The sequence below is a fragment of the Dryobates pubescens genome, chromosome 5 (assembly GCF_014839835.1).
Source record: "Dryobates pubescens isolate bDryPub1 chromosome 5, bDryPub1.pri, whole genome shotgun sequence".
NCBI classification, from domain to species: domain Eukaryota; kingdom Metazoa; phylum Chordata; class Aves; order Piciformes; family Picidae; genus Dryobates; species Dryobates pubescens.
This window is the reverse complement of record NC_071616.1, coordinates 18,232,077-18,254,955: the sequence shown is the minus strand read 5'-3', so window position 1 is coordinate 18,254,955 and position 22,879 is coordinate 18,232,077. Positions and strand designations below refer to the sequence as shown.

Sequence of the window (22,879 nt, the reverse complement as noted above, 5' to 3'; positions counted from 1 at the left end):
TAATTGGCTCGCAGATGTCATTATCTATTTAGTATCCCCATCCCTATGATTTTTTTTCACTTAGAGGCAAGCAGCTCTAGCATGGCTGAGTGGGGAGACACTGTCCTGCTGTTCGTGTAGGGTTCCTTGGTCTGTCCCCAGGCTGGAGAAAGAGGGGATGGTCCTCGCCTCTGCCAGTGTCTAGGGGTAGCTGACCCCAGCCCCTTTGTGATGGGATGTGTAGGGCTGTGTGAGAAAAGGGGGCTGTGAGGGGAAAGGGGCCGTGTGGAGAGGGGGATGTGAGGAACGAGAGATCAAGAGAAGAGAGGAGTTGTGAAGACCTGTCCCCCACTCTGGGATGGGGACGGTGCCGGTGTGGGGGAGGCGTGGGCGTCCCTGTCACCATCCCAGCCGTGATGGCCGGGCTCTCCCGATCCCGCCGTTCGGCTGTTCGGGTGCTGCTCTCCCGCCCCCGGGTCGCAGAGCGAGTCGGGCCGGGCCGGTTCCCCGGGCAACGACAGACCGGCGACGTCAGCGACTGGCAGGGCCGCCGCTGCCCGCGGCGGGCGAGTGGGCAGAGCCTCTGCGGCCGCGGCGCGGTCCGGGGCATGAGGCTGCGCATGGAGCCGGCGGCGGCGGCCATACCGGGCAACGTCTCCCGCGGCGGCGGAGGCAATGAGAGCGGCGGCGCGGCGGCGACAGCCGGAGCCACGGCGGGGTGGTCTGCGGCCGCGCTGGCCTCGCAGGCTCTGGCGCTGCTGCTCATCTTCGCCCTCTCGTCTCTGGGCAACGGGGCTGTGGTGCTGGTGATCGCCCGGCACCGTCAGCTTCGCACGGTCACCAATGCCTTCGTGCTGTCGCTGTCGCTCTCGGAGCTGCTGGGCGCGCTGCTCTGCCTGCCGCTGGCCTTCCTCAGTCTGCTCAGCCGCCCTCCCGGCGCCTGGCTTTTCGGCCAGCGCCTCTGCCTGGCCAGCGCCGCCCTCCACGCCGGGCTGGGCATCGCCGCCACCCTCACCATGGCCCTGCTCTCCTTCGACCGCTACTGCGCCATCGTCCGCCAGCCCCGACACAAGATGGGCCGCCGTCGTGCTGCCCAGCTCCTGGCCGCTGTCTGGCTAGTTGCCCTGGCCCTGGCCGGACCCTGGTACGGGCTGGCAGGTGATGGGCAGCGGGAGGCCCGGCCCGGCGCCTACCGCTGCGTCTACGTGCTGCCCTGGGGCTCCTCCCGGCTGGGGCCGCCCTACGGGGCAGCCCTCATCATCCTCTGCTACCTCCTGCCCTTCGCCCTCATGTGCTTCTGTCACTACAACATCTGCCGGGCAGTGCGGCTGGCTGAGAGCCGCGTGCGGCCCCTCACGACCTACGGGAACCTGCTGCGGGCCTACGGGGAGATGCGCACAGCCACCACCGTCCTCATCATGATCGTCTCCATCATCTGCTGCTGGGGTCCTTATTGCATCCTGGGGCTGGCTGCGGCCGCTGGCCACCTGCCCTTCTCACCCACCATGGACGCCGTAGCCAGTGGGATGGCCTGGGCCAATGGAGCCATCAACCCTCTCATCTATGCCGCCCGCAACCCCAACATCTCTGTGCTGCTGCGGCGCAGCCGTGAGGGTGGCTACAGGACTAGGAACAATGTGGCAGCCTACCTCTCGGTCCCAAGTCGCCTGCCATTGTCCAGGAGTCAGGGTGACCGTGTCCGGGAGCGCTACATCAACCATCACAGTGGCCCCCCAGGCAGTGCCCCATCCTCTTCCAGCCCAGCGAGTGGGGGAGAGGTGGCCATGTGGGCCTGCAAGAACCCTGCTGTACTCTTCTGTCGGGATGGGCAACCAGACACCGCCTCCGAGGCCGCCTTGCAGGCCAAAACAGACACTGTCGATACCAGCCTCTGAACAGACAGGGATCCAGGATGGCCCAGGATGGGATTTGGGCCATTTGGCTCCAGGGCCATCTCTTTGTGGAAATGAAGGGAGCCCTGACACTTGGAGCCCTTTGCAGCCATTCTACCAGGAAATTGGAGAGATGGGATTATATGAGACATGGTGTAGTTTCTTCTCCATTATGTGAACTCTGGTTTGGTGACCCAGTCTGCAAGCAGTGAGAGTTCCACAGGGAAAGGAGGTTCCCCTTCAGCAGGCCTGATGCGGTGGTGATAGCCACCAAGCCCAGCCAACTTACAAGAGCTTGTCTGCCAGAATGAATCAGTGCTTGCTCCAGGCCTCCAGAAAGTGCCACAACAGAGCTAGGAGACAGAAACACAAATACAGTCCAAACTGACTGATTGTGTGAGCAGTTTGTTAGGTGCCACAAAAACAATTGAAAGCTGAGCACTGGCAGCTGGAAGAGACTGAAAACAACTCACTGTGAAAACTGCAACTTGGCGGTTTTGTTGCTTTAATCCATTATGTGTGGAAGTGTTGATAATCAGAAAGGACAGGCTAAAAAAAATCATCAATTATGATTATTTTTTTTCAAACTCCCAAGCACAACAAGCCAACAATTGTTGTGAAAGTGAAGATGTATGATACCAAGGGGGAAGGAAAAGAAGATGAGACCTCAGTTACAAAATTTCAGCAGCCTTTCTTTTCTTTTGTGTCTGTGTCTTTTATGCAGGTACAGTCAGCTTAAAATGGTATGAATGTGAGGAATGAGTTCTTCAGATAGATGGAGAAAAAGGGTGTGGGTGTAGATTATGGTATCAACTGAGACTGTGCACAAGGTGTGTGTCTTCTTTCTGAGCTCATCCAAAGTGTCTCACAGCTCTTAAGAGTTTAATGGTGCATAGAGGAGCTATGTGAGAGAGGTGAGTATCTGAAAGGAGAGGTAAAGCAACACCACGGTCTCTTTATGAGCTCTTAAGCATGTGAAAGTGTGTATATGAAGAGAAGAGGTACTGTTCTGTTGATAGCAGCAATCTATCTGGAGTGTAATATGTAAAAAACAGCTGTTTGCCATTATATAAAGGAAAATAACACAATGGAAGTGCAGTTGCACGGCTTGAATTCATATGAATTTATCAGTACAAATTGTTTTGTGCAAAGGCCTAAAGCCTGAAGGTATTATTTTGAATCAGAAAATAAGGTTGGGTTTTCCTTTATCTTTGCCAGAATTAAATGTGAAAGACAGACAGTGTTTTGTCTTGTGCAGGCTTTAAGGTTACAATGTTACTGTTTTACTGGCTTTTTAACTCTTTGTGACCCTGACCAGCATAGTACCATTATTTGGTGAGACAACAAATAAATTGTGTTTCTGCTGGAGATGAAAGTATCTCAGCCTGTCGTTGTTCTCAACCCAGCCTTGAGAAGAGAACTTGTGTAAAACATTGCCAGATGAATGATAGTAAAGAGAGCCCTAACTGTTTGTGACATTTTAATGCAGCTGTTTTTCATGCTGTGATCATTACTATAATTTTCTTCTGTGATGCTCCTGAAGTTCACAAGGTAAAGGTTTGATCCCTGACTACTTCTCAGCACTGCTACTTTGCTCTGCAGATCCTGGGTTTTGCAAGTTGAGCACTGTATTCTTACTGCTCCAGGGAGAAGCTGTCCAGAAAACTCACAGCTTTCCAGAGATGCTGTTTGACATCAAGTGAACACTAGTGACTTGTTAGGAGGGTAAGACAGGAATTTCTTGCATACCTGCCCTTCCGTGTCAAGGTATGGCTAGTGTAAATTGAATGAGGTGGTTGTGAATGATGAGGTTAAATTTAACTCTTACCCGAGTAGCTGGCAGGTGGTGATGAGGAGATTAATGTAGACTAATTTGACATACAGAACACTCTGATGTTTGAAAACTTCCAGAGCTTTATTCTGAGTTGCAGTAGTCCTGGACTTTAGATGATCTATAGAAATCTTTTAAGTACACTCCAGAAGATAGCAAAGAAAACCCACGGGGTTCTGCCCTTCCAGAAGGGACACAGCAACAGTCTGTGGAGTAAGTTCCAATGCTCTGTAACACAGTGAGGACAGAAGCAAGGAAAACTGTCCAACTCAATACTCGTCAGTCTTGTGTAGTACTGACTGCAGGCAAAGGCAGAGTGTTGTAGTTCATGTATCTGAGTAGAATCACAAATGGTTTGGGTTGGAAGAGACCTTAAAGATTGTCTAGTTCCAAGCACCTCCCCAAACCCCCCTCTGTCTTTAGATTTACAGGGGTTTTTCTGCATGCAAGAGCTTTCTCTGCCAGCTCCTGTGGATGAGATTCCCCTTTCCTGCTTCTCTTTCAGCACTGGTGTTGGTTTGCATATCCAGTAGGTGCCAGCAGAGATCCAAGCAGCCAGCACAGCTTTTCTGATGATGCTAAGAAAAGCCTTCTCCTGTTAATGAGATCAACCCCTCCACCTTCATCACTGCTGCACCCCACATAAGAGTATTCAGAGTAAAGGTTGTGACCAGTGCAGCCAAGCCCCAAGTATACCTCTCAGAGACCTCGTTTCAAAGATGTATTCAGTATACATCCTTAACACTCACTGCCCTGTGGAAGGTTTGTAGTAGAGGCCAAAATGAATAATCTGAGCGACACATCAGAAAAATGGCATTTTGTGCTACACTGGCTAATGTCTGTGCTGCACACTCTCCAGAGCTGCCAAACCTGCACCCACATGCCTGGCGAGATAAGGCCTCATACTGACAGGGTGCTTAGTTCAGCAGCAGAGCTGCCTCTTCACTTTAACTGCATTTGTTTTTTTATATAGTGACTCTGAATATTAATAATAAATGTCTGAGCCTCCAGATCTGCTTGCAAAGCATTACACAGGCATAAGGCAGTAACTAAGTGCTGGAAGAATAAAATGGTCCCAAATCCTGCAGGAAGAGCAACCCACAATGGGATCCAGGTTTGGGTGACTCCATGCTTAGCTGTGCTGTTCTATGCTGCTGCAAGTAGTGAACTTGCCAGGATAAGCAGAGTGAGTCCCAGTGGCTTCGCTGGGGAGGATGAGGTGCTACCTGTGCCATGGCCAGCTCTCTTTCTGTTCACATTTTGCAAAGAGACAACTGGATTCCTAGTGCTGTCCTGCTGGTAGCACACTGCTTGAGTCTCTGAGCATCTACATTCCTCACCATCTGAGGCGTCTGGGGAACAGCTCTGCTTTGCTAGGTAATTTTTTTTTCCTGAGAAATGACTACTGTGAGAAGCAGGAGGAAAAGTGACAAGGAGACACAGACTGTAAATCCCTCTCAGTGGCATGAAATGGATAAGTTCCTGGGGAAATCAAAGTGAAAATAGCACAAATCCCAGAGTGCAATACCAGGGCCTGCATTAGTATGGCTGAGAAGTGATGAATGACCTGCTCAGCCAAGAAGATCCCAGGAGGCTGTGACTGAAGCCAGAGGAAATTTAGCACAGGAGACTCAGAGAAGAAGGGAATACTGGCACAGAATGGTGTGTACTGTCAGATCCTGCTCTAGATTCCTTCACAAAGGCCCTTCTGCTCATCTGTGGGAACACTATGCCAGAAGGAAGGCAGGTGATAACATCCCCAGCATTTCTTCCTGGGGAGGTAGGTATCCCTGCTCTGCTGCTGCCCCCCCTCACTGTGGGCATCACCACTTTGTGCTCAGCTTTACACACCTTGGGTGGATTTTTGGCTGAGCCTTAAGCCCATGCCCTTCTAGTTCAATCTGTAATAGCCACAACCAAAGAGCACATCTTGCAACCCCAACTGGAGGAGTTGTGCTGGTACTTGCTGCTTAGTCAGCAATCAGGCCCTGCAGCCTGGCTCAGGCTGTTTGTACTGAGGGAAGCAGCACACCAACATGCCCACAGGCTTCTGGAGTTATCATAAAAGTTGAGCTGGAGCCAGCTATGAAGAACTTTCACTCTGAGAGGAGCCATTTGTTATTTGTGCTGATTTTTGTTTCGCTGGCACTGAGCTCCTCCGGGTTCAGATGGTTTCAAAAAGGCAAGCACTGGCAGAAACCCACAAAATTGTCTGAGGAGCAGTTTCCAAATACTTGAGCTCCTTAGTTTTCATTTTATGCACCCATTATATTTGCCCTTATAAACTATTTTCACCCTTAGCTCTTCCATGGTCAGCTCAGAAATTAATAAAGAGGGGAACATCTGAAGAGTGTCATAAACTGAAAAAAGGCTTGGTTTTAAAGCTTTGGTCTGAAAAGAGGATTCCAGCTTTTGCCAGAGAGGTTTTTATTGTTGTGCACACTAAAGAGTTAATGGTGTTTGCAAACCTCAGTGCTTCAAACATTGTGGGTGCTTTTTCTTCAGACAGGGGAATATCCTCTCCTCCTTGTCCCCACTGTAAGGAAAAGCAGAAGGTGGTAACTCTGGGGAGGTAATTTAGGAAGACAATACCCCTCTGCTTCTGGGGTAGAAATTGGAAGTGGAAATAGTCAGCACTGCTCTTTTGCATCTAGAGGAGCATGCGTGTTTCTCCTGGGGCCTGGCTGAAGGCAGCAGGAAGCTCTCCACCTGCTTCTGCCAGCAGTACTGATGTGCAGGCTTGAACAATTAGATTTATGCTCAGAGGCTTAACCAGAGGGCTTCACTGAAGTGTACACACTCAGAGAAGGTGGAAATTGTCCCCAGGTTTGGGGCTGCATGTGGCACTGGGCTGGCTCCTAAGCTGACAGCTAGCGCCCGGCTAGCCCAGCCCAACCCACCCTGACAGAAGGCAGCTGGGGAGAGGCTGATACTGCGGATGGTGTAGATTCATCCCCCTGGATGAATCCTATAGGTTAAAATCCCTCAGGGGCACAGACATGGACAAAAGCAGCAGGATAAATGTCTCTTAAATTGTTTACCCAGGAATTCCCTCACAACCACATATACGTAATTTGCTTACCTGACCTAGCAACACCCTCTGAACAAATCTTAGCACCAGGAGAAAAAAAAAATGCTCTGAGTAACCAGGTCACTTATTTTCTCCAGTGAAATCTGATGTGCTGTGGCACTTGTGCTCCTGCCTGACCTGCGCCTGTGGCTTCTGTGCTCAGTCTGGTGCATTTTACAGAACATTTGGTAATACACTGGCCCTGAGGTCATGCCAAGTTTTGAATGCAGCATCTGAATTGTGGATTCTTTCCAGGAAATATAACTCAAATTGTGATCTCCCTGCTATTAAATTGGAAAGATTTGCTGCAGAAACTAGGTCTTGCCTGAGTGCTTCACGCTGATTTCACAGTAAAAAGGGCCTCAAACAGAGACTGGGAGCTGAGTGACACACAAAGCTGGGTATATCTTACTTTTCATTGAACCCAGGGGATGCTCCAGACAGAGCCACAGAGACTGGCAAAACAAAGCTGTGTGAACACCCACAAGCATAAATTCAAGCACACACAAGAGCTCCCACTACTCTGCAGAGCCCAAAATCCAGGTAGAGCAGCAGGAAACATCACAGGCAAGCTTTGCTTGCAGCAGCATCCTGGAAAGCTGAAAAGATGGGTTAGGCAGCAGGAACATGGCTATGTTTGGATGTCCTATGTCCTTCACTCTTGCTGTTGTGGTGCACAGAATAATTCTGGTGTAGGGAAGCTCTGCTTGCTGATGTCCAAATACAGAGTGCCTGTGTCCTACTTCTCCTGTGGAGCCATAGCTGAACTGAGAGCACAGTCCTGTGAGCAAATGCTGGAATATGGGCTGTAAAGAATAGCATGGAAAAATGGTTGCCCTGGGAGCTGGGAAACTTCACCCTGATGCTGATGGCACAGCAATGTGAAAACACAGTGCAAGGAAAGCTGTGTTTTCACAAGGGGAGCCTTCACAAAACAAGCTCCTAACGCAAACCTCAGTGTTGGAACAAGTCCTGAGACTGCTGTAATGAAGTGAGGCACTCTCTGATTTCAAAGCCCATGGAGGGAAGTTCAGGTGACCCATGAAAGCATTTTCAGTTAGTTTCTATCTTGCACATTTGTGTTGCCTGCACATGCACACAGAGCGTACCAACCTGAAGCTCAGGCAGTGCTGAAAGCCTCAGCGAAGACACACGTTGTGACCTTTGCATTATGATAGACAGAATTAAAATTATCCCTCCTCAACTGCATTGGGGGAAGTGTAAATATAAAATATAGCATTTTGACTGTTTCACAGCCAGAACTTTTCAGACCACAGTAGATACTTGGCAGAGGTAAGCAAGAGGCAGGATTGATTTTACGCTCCATCCCCATGGACTCTGGACAGTGCCAGCAGATGGTGGTGCTGCCTTTCCTAAGACTATGTTGGGGCCCAGCAGCACAGACTTCCAGCTTTCCCCAGGTTCACCTGCAGACACTCATCAAGCCTGGTTTAAGGCTAAAAATAATATAAAATGCTCAAAAGTTTCAGGTCAGAGAACCTCTGATTAAAATGGAGAAGTCTCCTTTTCATGTGCAATGCCTGAGCAATGCCAAGGAGAGAGCTCACAGGAGATATGTCTGCAGGATTTTGTTGGAAGGTGGGGTGGGAGGGGGTGTGTGTACTTACTGACCTCTCCAAAAACTCTGGCAGTGACCCCAGAGACCTGCATGGTGTAGCTGTGGGCCATCTGGTACCACATTGCTTGAACAGCTCAAACAGAAGCATAAATGGTGCCTCTGGGGAGAAAAAAATCCTGGTATGAAGGGGTGAGGGGATAAGAAGAGGGTAGGCAAAGGTGGAAAGCAGAGAACATGGCAGTGCTTGCACCAGGATGCTGACGGCAGTGTAGGCACAAGGATCAAAGCACCAGCGAGGTGTTGCTTCAGGATTTGCTGTGGGGAAAGGGATGGGGATAGGGGTGGGGGTGGTGATGGCCTTCATCCTGTACCCATCAGCTTTTATGGCAGCTTGGCCTCTCCCATGCCCACAGAAGCACAAGGGCATGTTCACCCCACAGCACCAAGGTGCTTTTATGGGGTTTTATTGCTACACTGCTCTCTGCATTGAAGGATGAGCCTGTTCCTGGGGAGCTCCAACACAGCCCTGCACAAGGGCTGCAGATCTGATGATTCAGCTGTGCAAGATCATAGCATTGGCAAAGGGCAGCTTTACCCCAGAACAGCTGCTTGAGCTATGACACAGGCAGTGTGCACAGAGCTAGGTCCAACCACAACACAGGTGGGAACAGGACTGGCAGTGTCTTCACCTTGCTTACCCTTTCCTGAGGATTTCCCAGAGGGACATCAAAGTCTGACAGTTCCATCAGTCCCATTGTATGTTCCCTGAGGAGTACATAAAATATTTTTGTATGTGAAGTCCAGCAAGCTCCTGCTGATCCAGCACCCTGTAGACCCTTGTCAGTGGCATCAAAGATGCACCAAAGAGGCAGTGCTGCCAGCAGGGTCAGGAGCCCTGTGTCTTCCCATCAAGTCATGTCTGCTCTACTTGCTGAGCCAAGTTTTTCATGCAGTGTTTTGTTTGCATCAGGGCATCTCCCCAACCTCTTGACTCATCTTTTCCTAGCCAGGGTGTGGTGCCAAGGATAACAGGCTGAGTGCAGAAGATGACACCTGACACTCCTCGCTCAGGCAGGACTCCCGGTCAACCCAGCCTTTGGCAGCTGGGAAAGCCACTGGGTTGGAGTGGAGTGCAGGCAAGGCTAGCTCAACAGGTTTGGTGCCACCAACCCGGGTGGCCCCAGAGTGCCATGCCTGGAAGCTCCCCTGGCACTGGCAGGTCTGGGCAAGTTTGGCCCATCCAGCACAACCTCCTCTACTGCTTTAACGGGGGCAGCAGCTGGGATTTGGGATACAGAATCCTTAAAACCCAGACAGCCAGGCCATCAGTGGACCTCAGCTCCTGGTGGCATGGACTTACACAGTATGTTTGTGCTGGTGCAGTATAGCACCCACCCCAGACCCCTTTCATCTGATTCTCAGCTTTGTGTTCTCAGGCCATAGATGCAGATATTTCAGCCCTGAGGAAGGGTTTGTAGTCCAGGAAGCTAGTATCTTATTAGGCTTTTTTGTCCCCTCAGATCTTGGTTGAAAAAAAATGCTATGTCATGTTCTTGTTCACATCTCCCACCCCATTCCTGTCCTGGAGAACATTTAGCCATTGGAATGGGCTGCCTAGGGAGGTGGTGGAGTCACCATCACTGGAGGTGTTTAGGAAGAGACCTTATGGGGTGCGTGGTGCCATGGTTCAGTTGATTAGATAGTGTTGGGTGATGGGTTGGACTCAATGATCTCAAGGTCTTTTCCAACCTGGTCTATTCTATTCTATTCTATTCTATTCCATTGCATTCCATGCTAATTCTATTCTATGCTAATAATTCTATGCAGTGTGGCCAGCAGGTCAAGGGAAGTGATATGTCACTCTACTCAGATATCATGAGACTCCACCTGCAGTGCTGGGTCCAACTCTGGACAAGAAGAAAAAGTAACAGATGGAAAGGTGTGTGGGAAAGGCAATGGCGACTGTGAATAGGCCAAGAGGAGTTTGGGTTACTGCCAAGAAAATACCTCTGGTGTGTCTAGATAGGCTTGCTAGAGGCATGCTGGCTAGCTCAGGCAGCACTGGCTTGGCTCCATCTGCTGGAGAAGGGGAGTTGCTCTGATCCAGTGATGTAAAACCAGTGTCTGCCTCGACCCAGGCTCCTGGGAAAGCTGGTCACCAAGGTGGGGAGAAATGAATGGCTCTGCTAACTGGGAGGCATTTCAAAGCCCACAGGTGAGCAACCATGAGGATGCTGTTGAGTCAAAAAGGTGCAAGAAACCCCAACAGCTTAAGAAACATGGAGTTGCTGGAGTGTGTACAGAGAAGGGCAACATAGCTAGTGAAGGATCTAGAGGAAAAAGTCCTCTGAGGAGTGACTGAAGGAACTGGGATTAGTTTGGAGGAGGCTGAGGGGAGATCTCATTGCTCTCTACAGCTATCTGAAAGGAGGTTGTGGTGAGGTGGGGGCCTGGTTTCTTCTTGCTAGTATCAGGCGATGAGAGGAAATGGCCTGAAACTGTGCTGGGGAGGTTTAGATTGGATATTAGGGAAAATATTCTTTACAGAAAGAGTGGCCAGGCACTGGAAGAGATTGCCTAGGGAGTTGGTGTCCTGTCCCTGGAGGTGTTGAAGAAACATGTGGCCATGGCACTCTGGGACATGGTTAAATGGCCATGTGGAGGTCTTAGGTTGACTCAACGATGTTACAGGTCTTTTACAGCTGAAACAATTCTATGATTCTGTGAAAACCAAGCAAGCAGGAAAGCAGTGAGGTGAGCAAAGTGGTGAAGCCGATCCCAGTGACAACTGCAAACAGGCCTGAAAAAGAGCAACCAGCGAGGGCCTATTCTTCAGCACCTGTCTCAATCCCTAAGCACCCCACTTCTTTCCAGCCCCCCCCCCCCCCCCCCCCAAAATAACTCGCACCTCTGCCATGGACACTCACTGAGATTGCTTTTCTTTATTGCATGTTGCCATCTTAGAAAATGTACAGTCTCAGAACATTACACAGCATTTCCCACTACCTAAGACTACTAACATCCTTGCACCTAACAGACTACCTTGGTCACTACGAAGCTAATAAGATCCAAGACACATAACTTCAGTTTTACAAATTATTATGGATTTTTTTTGTCCTTTTCTTTTTTGGCATTATTAAAAAAAAAAAAAAATAATAATAATCATCTTTAAAATACACACCCAAGAGAAAAGAGCGGCTACTTACACCAGCACCAATCTAAAAGTAGTTTTCGACAATGGCACACGGCATTACCTGCACACAGCCTTTGTGTTTATTTATAGAGATCTACATTGGGTTTTTTTTCCTTTCTTTTTCTTTTTTTTTTTTTTTTTTCTTTTTCTTTTTTTGGAAAGAAAACAAAGAAATGGCAAATTCAGCCCAATAAGAAGGCTCTTGTAAAACAATAATTAAGAAAACAACAACGAAGAGGTTTGGAAGGGCAAGAGGAAATCTTGTCAGGAAAGGTCCTGATGTGGCACTGAGGTCGCAGAGGCAGGAGCTGGGGGTGGGTGCTGGTGGCCAAGCCCTGCGCCCAGGGACCCCCGGAGGCGATCGCCCTTTCTGACTCCCGCTGCCTTTTGAATTACAGATGTGTGACCAACCATTCCTTAAACCATCAAAGGCCAGACTTTTTTTTTTTTTTAAACCTTTTTTTTTCCCCCTTCTTTTTTTTTTCTCCATATTTTAAATTCCCCCCGAAGTCCATTCCCTCAATTGTATCAGCCCCATTGTGGTTTGTTTTTTTTGTTTTTTTTTTTCAGCCATAAATAAAAAATATAAATAGAGGCACTTTAGTTAAGGAATAGTATTATCATTACCTTTTGTCGTTATTTCCCCCTCCTTCTAAAAGCAAAGTGCTTAAACTCCACCTTTGAACATAATCCGCAGGTTTTGCAGCTGCTTAGACACGAGGTGCTGGGCTTGGTTTGTTGGGTTGTTTTTTTTGAGCTTACCTGCTTTAATTATTACTGCTTTAAATGCTACTCAGAAAGTCTTTTTTTTTTTTTCTTTTTTTCTTTTCTTTTTTTCTTTTTTTCTTTTTTTCTTTTCCCCTCCATTTACAGTGCGTCAAAAGTCGCAACGAAGAACAGAACAGAACGGTAAAACCACAGCTCTGGACAACTCTGGTTAGAGAGAGATTTCACAGCTTTCACTCAGCACGCAGACCCCGTGGCCTTCAAGTGCTTAGAACCATATCTCTTTTTTTTTTTTTTTTCTTTTATACAAATTAGTTTAAACAGCACTTTTTCTTCTGGTTTTGTTTTTTTTGCTATACAGTACATACAGTTAACTGACATCCCACACCCCACCAGAAATACCGACCGATTACCTGACAAAAATAAACAAACCCCCAACAACAACCAACCAACCAACCAACCTATTTCGAATAGTGTTAATATCTAGTGCAACAGGGACAAACTCATCTCTCCACAGGAAAAATAAAAAAGAGACAAACAAACAAAAGGGGGAAAAAAAACAAAACAAAACAAAACACCAAACCCACAAACAAACAATAAAGGATCACAAAAAGTATTGGTGGTATAAAAAGGTTTTTTGCTTTGTTTGCTTAAAAAAAAACCACACCACGAATAAATAAAAGTAAAAAGTAACAGTCCTCTATATACTCAGCATAATTTAAGCATAGAAATGTTAATATGTTAATGGTGGTTACTTTTTATTCTCCAATTCTTAATTTTCTAAACCATTAAATTATTACTCCCTGAGAGCTTTTGATGATTTTTATTATTATTATTAATTTTTTTTTGTCTTTTTTGTCTTTTTGTTTTTTTTTTTTTGGACTGACATTTGACAGGTAGTTCTGCTTACAAATTTGCAATGACAAAGAACAGCAAACCAGTAACCAGTTGAAAAAGGACCTGGCTAAGAGACGAGTGGTTTCTTGGCATCACTGCTTCTGTGTGTCCGGTAAAGAAAAGAGAAAAGAAGGTGGGTGAAAGCTGGTGGGTTTTGCACCAGCCCCTTCATGTATCAGAGACCTTTGGTCCTGATCCACCTTTACAGAGGATACAGTTTGTCCCATTGAACAGAAAGCAAGAATAAAAATTACAACACGAGAAAGTTTATGCTCTTTGTCTCCTCCGAGAACCGACCTTTCCCACTGTCTGGGGCCAGAGTGGGTCCTAGCAGTATAAATACATCTGTGCGGCCTTAGAGCGATAAGCACTTCGGGGTAAGGTTTTTCCTTTAGCAAGGTGGTGGCAAGAGGGAAAAGAGCGTTTCCCAGGGACGACGGGAAGAGCATCGCTGGGAGTGCCCGTGTCACCGAGCTCGGGGAGCAGCGGGCAAGCACGGATCTGCGAGTTTTTTGGAACAATCACAACAACAACCAAAAACACAACCCATGGATTCAAGTTCAGTCAACTTGGATTTCGTCTTTTCTTCTTCAGACCGCTCGGCTTGTGTGCAAGGCATCACCTGCACGCAGCCTTGAGGGACTCCAAGCAGGACAGCGACAGGGAGTGGCATCCCATTGTTCTTCAGGACCATGGGGTCTGCTGGCGTCTCGGGGTTGGGTCCTCTCTTGCTCCGCAGGTGCGGCATTGTGCTTGTGCATGGGGAGAACTACTTCTGGGAGCGGGTGGGAGTAGGGGAGGCAGCGCTGGCAGCCCTGGAGGTGGGCTGCCCACGCACCAGTACCTGCACCCCAACTTTATACACAATATATACAGACACAGACTCGCCCGCGGGCAGGAAGAGCGTGCCACTGTTTTGCTTTGAGTCACAAGGCAGTGTAATGGGAATAAAAAACCCCCTCTAGCCACTTGGAAAAGACTAACCCATGCTTTTCTTCTGCTGGGTTTTGTTGGTGCTCATTCTTCAGAAGTTGAGCTTGGTGACAGGCCTCTCGCGGCCGCTGTCAGCCAGCTGGTTGGTGATGCGCTTGCGGTTGCGCTTCAGTTTGGAGAGGTCCTTGTCAAAGACTTCTCCCGAGCGCAGGGCCGAGACAAGGTCGTCGAACTCGCCGCCCTCCTCCCCGCTCTCTTTCGCCTTCCTCGCCTTGCGCTCCCGTTCTCGCTGCTCCTTCAGCTACAGGCCACAGAAACGGAAGGAAAGAAGACACCTGACTCCCAGGCAGGTGGTTGTGGGGTGTCCAACACATGCAGGGTGATCCTTAAACTTATGACAGGAGCAGTTTCCCACCCCAGTGCTTAGCATGTGAGATCTAGGCAAGGTTATTGATACAGCCCAGAGGCCGAGGTCCAGAGGCGGCTGATCAGAGCAGCCCACAGGCAGCCCACAGGCCCACAGGCAGCACCAGCTCTGCTGCACATTTTGCCTCCAAGATCTCACCAATTCAAGGTCATTAGTTGACTAAACAATCAAAAGTAAAAAATCAGTGGGTCTAAGAGCACTGAAGCTCCTTGACCATTCTTCAGTGCTCCCCATGCCACTATGGGGACAGCACAGCATGCCATCCCTGGGAGCCCTGGGGGTGCTAGTAGACTCATCAGTGCCCACTCACCTGTGCCTCCATGCGTGCTCGGCGCTCCTCCTCCTCCTTCCTCCTCCTCATGTTCTCATTCTCCTGCTTGGCTTCAGTCACAGCTTGAAGGAACTGGTCAAATATGCCAAAGAACTCATCAGGCTGCATTTTGTCTGTGTCTTCTCCAAAGTGCTTCACAGCCTTGGAAAACTGGGAGAGAGAAGAGTCTGTCAGTCTCAGAGATACCCACCTCACCAGCAAAACCCTTCATGGAAAGCCTTCAAGCTGATGGAGCAGAGAGAAACATTTCCAGCATCCACAGTGGAGAGCAGGGCTTTGCTTCATCAAGCCTTGCCTTAAACATGAAATAAATAATCTGATGCTTTACCTGATGCCCTGGGTGGCTCCCGAGCCCCTGCTCCCCTCTGGCTCTGCTGAGCCTCTCCCTGCCCCAGCTCAACTTTATTAACCAAGCAGTAGTAAAAACAAGGAAGCAAAATATTGTGGGACTGAAGATCGAAGACATAAAACTAATAGTAAACACAGCAGGGGAAGGGAAACTCGCACTTTTAAGTTTTTCTTTGAAGTATTTTTGGGGTATTATTTATCATTGCCACATGCTCTGCTATTGAAACCAAATGTGTTGGTGAAACTTCTGAAAGACACTTCTGCCCAGGCTCAGGCACAGCCCTGCATGGGGAAATCAGGAGTTTTCTGGCCTTCCGTGCTGTTTGCACACCATTAATGGAAGGGAGTCGAATGAGGCCGTAGCAAAGGTCAGGACAGGACATCCACAATCTGCCAATGTGTCCTGGTCCCCAAGGAGCCTGTGAGTTGTCCTTGGAACTGACATCCTTTGTTCTCACTTACATTTTGAAAGAGACTCTTTGTGCACAGAAAGTTTGTTAAAGTTGTGAGGGCTCATTCTGGAGATAAGCATGCTTAAAAGACAAGAAAAACAAAATCAAAGCACAAACAGATTTATTGGTTGCTTTGAGTTGGCTGGGCAGTCCGAGAGGAACGTTTTTAAAGCCTGCCTGTATGATTTAGTTTTATTTGCAGGGGTGCCCCAGGCTCTTCAAAAGATGTGTTAGGACATTTTTATTTCTTTGTTTACTTAAGAGACTTTGCACTTCAAGATGCAGGGAGGAATCTGAGAAGTGCCACTTTATAAGTCAAAATAATTGAGGTTATGCATTGATTTTCACCGAGGTATGATATTCTCTGCCATGTTGCAGGAGATCCTGGTGTGGCTGGGGAGAAGGCTGAAAATGTGATCCTCACAGGATACAAGGTTTATAAATCAATTACATTTCTGTTTTCCTAAGAGAAACCAGTAACAATTTGAACCTGGACATGTGTCCAAAAAGCAAAGAGCTAGTGTGTTTTGCACAGTCCATCCTGTCCCGTTACCACATTGCTTCAGAGTGGACTTGGATGGATGCTGGGCACCACAACCAGACCTTTTCCTCCAGATCCAGACAAGTCAGCAGAAGACCATACAATCTGAAGAGCATTTGTCATCATCTCCAACAGTCCTATTTCACTGCAGGGAAGATCTGCCAGCTTACCATCAACAGTTTAAAAGGATGGCCTAGTTACCATGGCCTCAGGAAGGCCATGGCCAATCATAATGCACAAGTATAGATGGATGGTCTGAAAGACAGTGCCAGATGGACACTGGTGCAAGCAGGGAAAAGGAGGTGGTGAGACTTGGTAACTTCTGTCTTTGGAGAGGTAGCTCATTCAGTGAGACAAAGATAGGACTTCTAAATCAGCCTGTGCTGGACTATCTGCCTTGCCACTTCAATCAAGATGAAGGCCAAGCCAGGGACAAGATACTGGAGGACTGTTGTTAGAGGAAATGAAAGCCAGTTGTGTGCCCTCTGCTGAATGGGGAAACAAAAGGTGCTTGGCAATCACAGCCACCCCTCTGCTGTGATTTGAACCAGTCTGGTAGGGAGGAAAGGACAAGAAGCTGTTGCACATGGCTGCAAAGCACTCACTAAGGCATTACTCTGGGGAGAGTGAATCTTCTGAGTAGTTTCTCTAACAAAGTCTGAAGCAGGCCTCAATTCATGTCACTGAGCTCCTCTCCCTCTTCTCTGGAGAGAAGAGCTGGGAAAGTCTCAGTCCAAAGTTACACACTGGATGCTATTTTGTCCTGCAGAAGCAATGTCACTCAGGCAACCTGGATTGTCTCTGATATCAACCTCTGAGTGACCTTATGTCCAGCCTGAAGAACTGGTGGCATTTTGCCTCCTCATCCATCAACACCAGACAGAATAGCTTGCTTTCTTGCCTCCTTCAGCCTTCATTGGCCATAGTGCCCCAGCTGACAGTCCTAACTCTAAAGCCAACAAAACCTGAGTATTTTCATTTTAAGACACAGAAAGCAAGCAAGCCCTCTAGGCCTGAGTTAAAGCTCTCCACCAAAACTCAGATGCTCACAAATAGACATGATTCTCCCATGGCTAGCCCCTGCTTTGGACTTCCAAAAGACAGATGTCTCATGGCTTTCTATAGCATATCTTGCATTCCAGAAGCAGCCTGTTGGCCTGACTTGAAATCTCCTGGTGTGTGTGATTGTGGAGAAGGAAAAAGACCTTGAAGAGAGATGGGGATTTACCCACCCACCTACTCCAAACAAACCATGAAGAGCAGCCCAACACCTTTCTTCTGGCAGGGTCTCAGCATGACCTTGTGTGGGAGGCATGTGAGATGCTAATAGACAGCGTGTGCTCTGGGAGAGATCCCTCCTGTTGGCTAGAGGAAAAGCTACCTACATTTCAAGGTGACCTTACCAGCTCTTTTGCTTCCATTAGGAGATCTTCAACATCCGAGAAGCTGAAGCTGGCTAATGTGATGAACTGGCTGACGACAGACACAAACTTGTCACCTGACTGCTGAACCTGAGACTTCTGGAAGTCCAGCTCCTTTGGGGAAAAAAAACAAAAACAAATTCTGTAAGTTTTTCACCGTGAGGGTGGTGAGACACTGGAACAGGTTGCCCAGGGACATGGTAGAAACCCCATCCCTGGAGTTTTTTAAGGCCAGGCTGGATGTGGCTCTGGGCAACCTGATCTAGTGTGAGGTGTCCCTGCCCATGGAAGGGGGGTTAGAACTAGATGATCCTTGAAGTCCCTTCCAACTCTAACAATTCTATGATTCTATGCTTCTAAATCTAGCCAAGCCCTCTATGCGGCACATGAATACCACTGGCCTCTGGTAGTGCCCTTGGGTGTGTGCCTGCATCAGTGCCACAGGTACTGGCTGCACTGCCACTGCTGCTACCTCCTACCATAGATGGGACCATGCATTACTCCTCTTTACAATACTGCGCCTGCAGTCTGCTTCTACAAGACAGATTGTAGAAGCAGCAAAACTTAGTGAGACAGCGAGTCCTTTGGGATACCTTCACCATGTCATCACCACTTCAGCTGGGCTGCAGAAATGCTCCCCAGCCTGAGCCCCAGCCCTGTGCAGTTTTACAGCCACAGGAAGACCCCTCAGCACATCACAGGTTCTCCATGGGCATCATCACTAGACTTATTCAGCCTCCCTTGGCGGTTAGATACAAACCATGCACGTGCCTGACCACACATGGTAACTTCGCTGCCAAAACAGCCCTAAGAGGACAGGCACACGTGCAGGGCAGGAAGGAAAGACAAACATATCTCCAGGATGTGAGATAAAAGCAGCTTTGCTGGGAGCTCCCTTGCCTGCCTCCCTAAGGAGGGACGCTGCGGTGCTCAGAGCCAGTCTGGGCTATATTTGATTCAAACAGTACTTACAGTCTCCACTGCTCTCAGGCCGCTCCTCAGAGTGTTTATTTCTTTCTCCAGCTCAGTCATGCTGTTGGAAATGTCAGGATGTTAATTTTCAGCCTTCCCAGCAAAGTCTACAATGAACCAAATTCCCAACCAACCTGATCATGTTTTTCCACTGGAAAGACCCCAGTGCTGCACACATTGCCTCCTGTTTGCAGAGCAGCGTGTCTCCAGCAGCAAATTGGGCTGACAGCCTCTAAGCTAGGACAGCTGCCTATCTCATAGCAGCTGCAGCTGCTTCTTTTAAAGCAAAGCACTTTTCTGTATTTTTAATCAAGAGGACTGTGCAGGCTTAGCATGTTCAGCAGCCTCCAGACCTCTCTAGCAAAAGGAGAGCTCAGGAGAGGGCTTTGCTGAGCACAGATTTCTCTTCCCCTCTTGAAGGCCAGCAGAAGACAGGCTTCTTATCCCAGTGCACAGCTGACAGTTTGCCATGCAAAGCATCCTTCCTAGCAGTGAGGCTTTCATAAAGGGAGACAACCCAGATATAGAGAAATTAAAATAAATCATCGTGTCTGGTGCTGACTTTGCTTACAGAAGGCTCAAGCCCCTGATGAGCTTTGAGTTCAAGTGCTTATGGGTTTCTACCACAACATCTGAGGGAAAGCTTTCTCACAACGACTTGATGACCACAGGCTTGATGCTTTTCCAGGGGTGTCTGTCCTATGGCTGGGGTCCTTGGAAACGCTGATGCTGGGTCATGGGGCAAGTATTGCTGGCAGGTTTAGTCTGGGAAAATGCCGTTTGGGAGCCCTGCGCTCCAGCAGTTCATTAGTAGCTGTGGGACTGACAGAGGCAGCAATTTCACTTCACAGCTGCAGGGCTGGGGGGAATTTAGAGTTTTCCAGAGCTTTAGAAACGTTTTGGTTTCCCTCTAGATGGGACCAAACCCAAGTATTACATATGGTGTCCAGTTCAGAGCAAAATGATAAAGTTTAGGGGGATAAAAACCCTCTGGTCAGAGGTTTTCTTTCCCATATCAGTATCTGCACAACAGCTGCAGATACACAAGCATGAGAAAGCTGGAGCCTCCATTAGCCAGGAGTGTGCCCTGCTCAACCATAGTCTCAGCCAAAGCCTATGAGAGCAGCGTCCAGACATTCCTCATGGCACACCAAGATTTATTCTGTCACTTTGTTTACTCCCTATGGCTGACAATTATTTCACGTTTTAAATGTAAGGACACTTGCTTTGCATATTACAGAACTTCCATGGGGAAGCCACTGTTGCTACAAGAGCATTTTGAAGCCTGAAAGACTCCCAAGCTGCTGTAAACTCTGCATATGTGCCACCCCCTCTCTAAAAAGGTGCAGTTTCAGGCCTTTATCATGTCCATGGCTATCACAAACGTGTGCTGACTGCAGAAACCTGTGAACTTTGCTGCTCAGGCCCCTGAAACACCAAAGCCTGTAAGATCCTGCTGAACTTTAAAACTGAAACAGAGCCTCATTGATTTCAGAGGGATTTCAGCACATACTTGAGGGCTTTGCAGAGCAACAGCAGATTCCTCCTGCACTTAAAAGTTCAGTGAGTGTTTAACTGGCTTTGCGATCGGGGCCTCCACCGGCAAAGAGAGGGAGGCAGCCTGCTCCAGACAGGTCACTGGGAGTCAAGCAGGGTTTTAAAGCTTGTTGCAAACACCAGAAGCTCCATGTTGGTGGCGAAACAAGGGCTAGGCTGGACCCGGAGGCAGGTGAGCCCCTCACACTCTAGCCAGCCTGCCTGCCTGTGCTGCAGGCAAAGCCTCCCCACCACACACAGATAAACAGCTGCCCTTTATCTGCAGCCACACCACAACCGCTTCCTCCTGAATTACTTAACCTACCAGTAAGAAATTAATTAAATGCTTCTGCGGTGAGATAACAACAGGAAATGTCTGCTCCAAGGAGCTCTCCTCCCTCATGGTTGGAGGCTTGCAGCTTTTTGCTACAAGGGCTGAGATTTAAAGCCACCAGGTGATGTCTGCTTCTGTCCTGGGCTGCTCTCAGACTAGAGTGACCGGAGCACAGGGCCCAGCCTGGCAGCCAGAGTCCGTCTGAGACATGGAAAAGCAAGCTGAAGTGAGGGGAGAGGTGCTCCTGGTACTCCCCAAACACCACCTAAACCCCTGCTTACTTGACTTTGGCTGCCTGTGGGATGTCTCGCAGCTCCTCATGAAGGCGGAGGACTTTGGGATATTTCTTTTCAACGATAGTGATGAGATAGTGCAGAAGGGTGATGTTTCTAGAAAAGAGAAGCAGCAAGGTCATCATGGTGGCACCATGGGAAGCCAAATGCTCAGCTGAAAACCCTGGTTAAATCCCAGACCTGGCAATGAACTCTTTTAGGATTTCTGCAAGGATGCTCTTTGCTGCCTGTCCAGGGACATGGGATGGGTTTGTCCCTTGCACAGCCACAGTGCAGAGCAGCCTGGTTGCTGCAAGCAAGGGCCCTCCACAGGAAGCACCAGGGGAAGTGGCTTGAGCATCATATTCCCATCCTCCATTGTCTTTTCTGATGGAAGACAAGGCAGGTTTAAGACCAGATGCAGCTTCTCTCACTCTGTGCATGGAACTCAGCAGGACAGAGTGAACCAGGCAATGGCTGTATCAGCTTGGAGGTGCTCCAGCAGGGGTTCCTGTGAAAAGGAGACCCTGGGACCCCTCCTCTGGCCACTGTGTCACAGCATGACAACTCTTGGCTTCTCAAATGGGGAAAAAAGCTTTTGGAGGATGATGCTTTTAATCAGCCTCAACTGCCATTTAGCCAGCCCAGGAAGGAAAGCCCCCATCAATCCTCATGCTGATCTGCAGCTCAGCTCCAAAAAATGGACATCTGCACCACTGAATGTGCCAGCAGGAGGAGGGGGACTGCTCCCACCTAGCCACATCCCAGAAGCAATGCTAATAGCTCTTCCATTCCTCCATCATCCCTGGGGCCTGTGAATGCACCTCAATGGTTGTATCATGCTGAGACCACCCTGTGCAGAGCACTCAGAATGAAACTGCAGTTTTGAGAAGTGTGTTTGGGCCTGGGGGACGCTTACTTGTCAATGCTGGACTTGGTGTCCGCGATCTTGTTGAGGCTGGAGATCTTAAACCCGAAGGCATTGCCCCTCTGGCCCTTGTTCATGTAGTTCCCGAAGGCCAGGACCACCTCTAGCAGCTGCTGGAGGCTGCTGCTCTGTAGCACTGCCTTGGAGCCGGCACGGATAGCTGAAAGCAGAGAGGTGTGGACCATTATGCCCTGGCACACAAGTTCCCCTTTTCCCTTTTTCTTGCACCAGCCACCTCAGTGACCCCGTGGCCAGAGAGTGACCACCAGCTCCCACTCTTCCTCCGTGTCACCGCAACCTCCATGCTGACCAGGCTTGCCCTGTCAGGGAGAGATGCTCTTCCTAGGAGCAGCCCCTGTGCCAGCAGAGATATCCGTATCAACTCTGATCACTTGCCTTCCACCTTGGGTTTGACTTCTGCAACTCTCTCTGCAAACTTCTTCTTGAAGTAGAGGGACTGCAGCCTTTGCTGATAGTGGTTTATCCTGGAAAAAAACCCAAAGAGGTTCAGGGTGAGCTTTGCTCGCTTCAGGCAGACCTTGGTTGCTCTGCTGCTCACAGCTGTGCTTACAAAGCACTCTTGAACCATGGTGATTAAAAAACAATGACTGCACTTCCCCTTGAAACTATGCTGGGATGAGAAAAAATGATAACTGAAGCTACAGCTGTCCTGGGGTGGATCCAGGTGGGCTCTAAAGCACATCCTTAAGCCTATCCCAACTCAGCAAGTTCAACAAGTACATTTTTACACCTTATTGCTATGAACAAACAGGGTTTTTTACAACCACTCCTTACCAAAGATGCCAGTGAGGTCTGGGGCCCCAACAGCTTTATATGAGCTGCAGCTGGACACAGGCACACCATCTACCAGCACTAATGAAACTGGACCTTCAGAATCTGTTGGAGCAGGTTCAGAGGCCACAAAAATATCTGAGGGCTAGAATCCCTCTGCTGTGAGGACAGGCTGAGAGAGTTGTTCAACTTGGAGAAGAGAAGGCTCTGGAGAGACCTTTGGCCTTTCAGTACTTAACTGGACCTGTAAGGAAGACTGGGATAGATTTTTTATCGGGGTTTGTGACAGGACATGGGATGATGGTTTTAAACTAAAAGAGGAGAGACTCAGACTAGATAGAAGGAAGAAATTTTTTACACTGAGGGTGGAGAAAAACAGGCCCAGGTTGGCCAGAGAGGTGGTAGATGCCTCATTACTGGAAACA

At 48.7% G+C, this 22,879-nt stretch overlaps 2 protein-coding genes across 2 annotated transcripts in view; one reads left to right on the top strand and one right to left on the bottom strand.

Moving 5' to 3' along the window:
• Positions 1–587: 587 nt before the first annotated feature.
• Positions 588–2,984, top strand: GPR135 (G protein-coupled receptor 135). The gene has a single exon (XM_054162205.1). The coding sequence runs from the start codon at positions 588–590 to the stop codon at positions 1,872–1,874; it is 1,287 nt and encodes a 428-aa protein (XP_054018180.1). The 3' UTR covers positions 1,875–2,984.
• Positions 2,985–12,828: 9,844 nt separating this feature from the next.
• The window catches only part of DAAM1 (dishevelled associated activator of morphogenesis 1), a 94,469-nt gene continuing 84,418 nt past the window's right edge, over positions 12,829–22,879 (bottom strand). The window contains exons 21-27 of the mRNA XM_054161714.1: positions 22,059–22,147; positions 21,654–21,822; positions 20,744–20,851; positions 18,593–18,653; positions 17,603–17,734; positions 14,838–15,008; positions 12,829–14,401 (exon numbers count right to left, since the gene is read on the bottom strand). Of these exons, the coding sequence (XP_054017689.1) occupies positions 14,192–14,401; positions 14,838–15,008; positions 17,603–17,734; positions 18,593–18,653; positions 20,744–20,851; positions 21,654–21,822; positions 22,059–22,147 (940 nt within the window). The 3' untranslated portion in view covers positions 12,829–14,191. The remainder of the gene's footprint in view (positions 14,402–14,837; positions 15,009–17,602; positions 17,735–18,592; positions 18,654–20,743; positions 20,852–21,653; positions 21,823–22,058; positions 22,148–22,879) is intronic.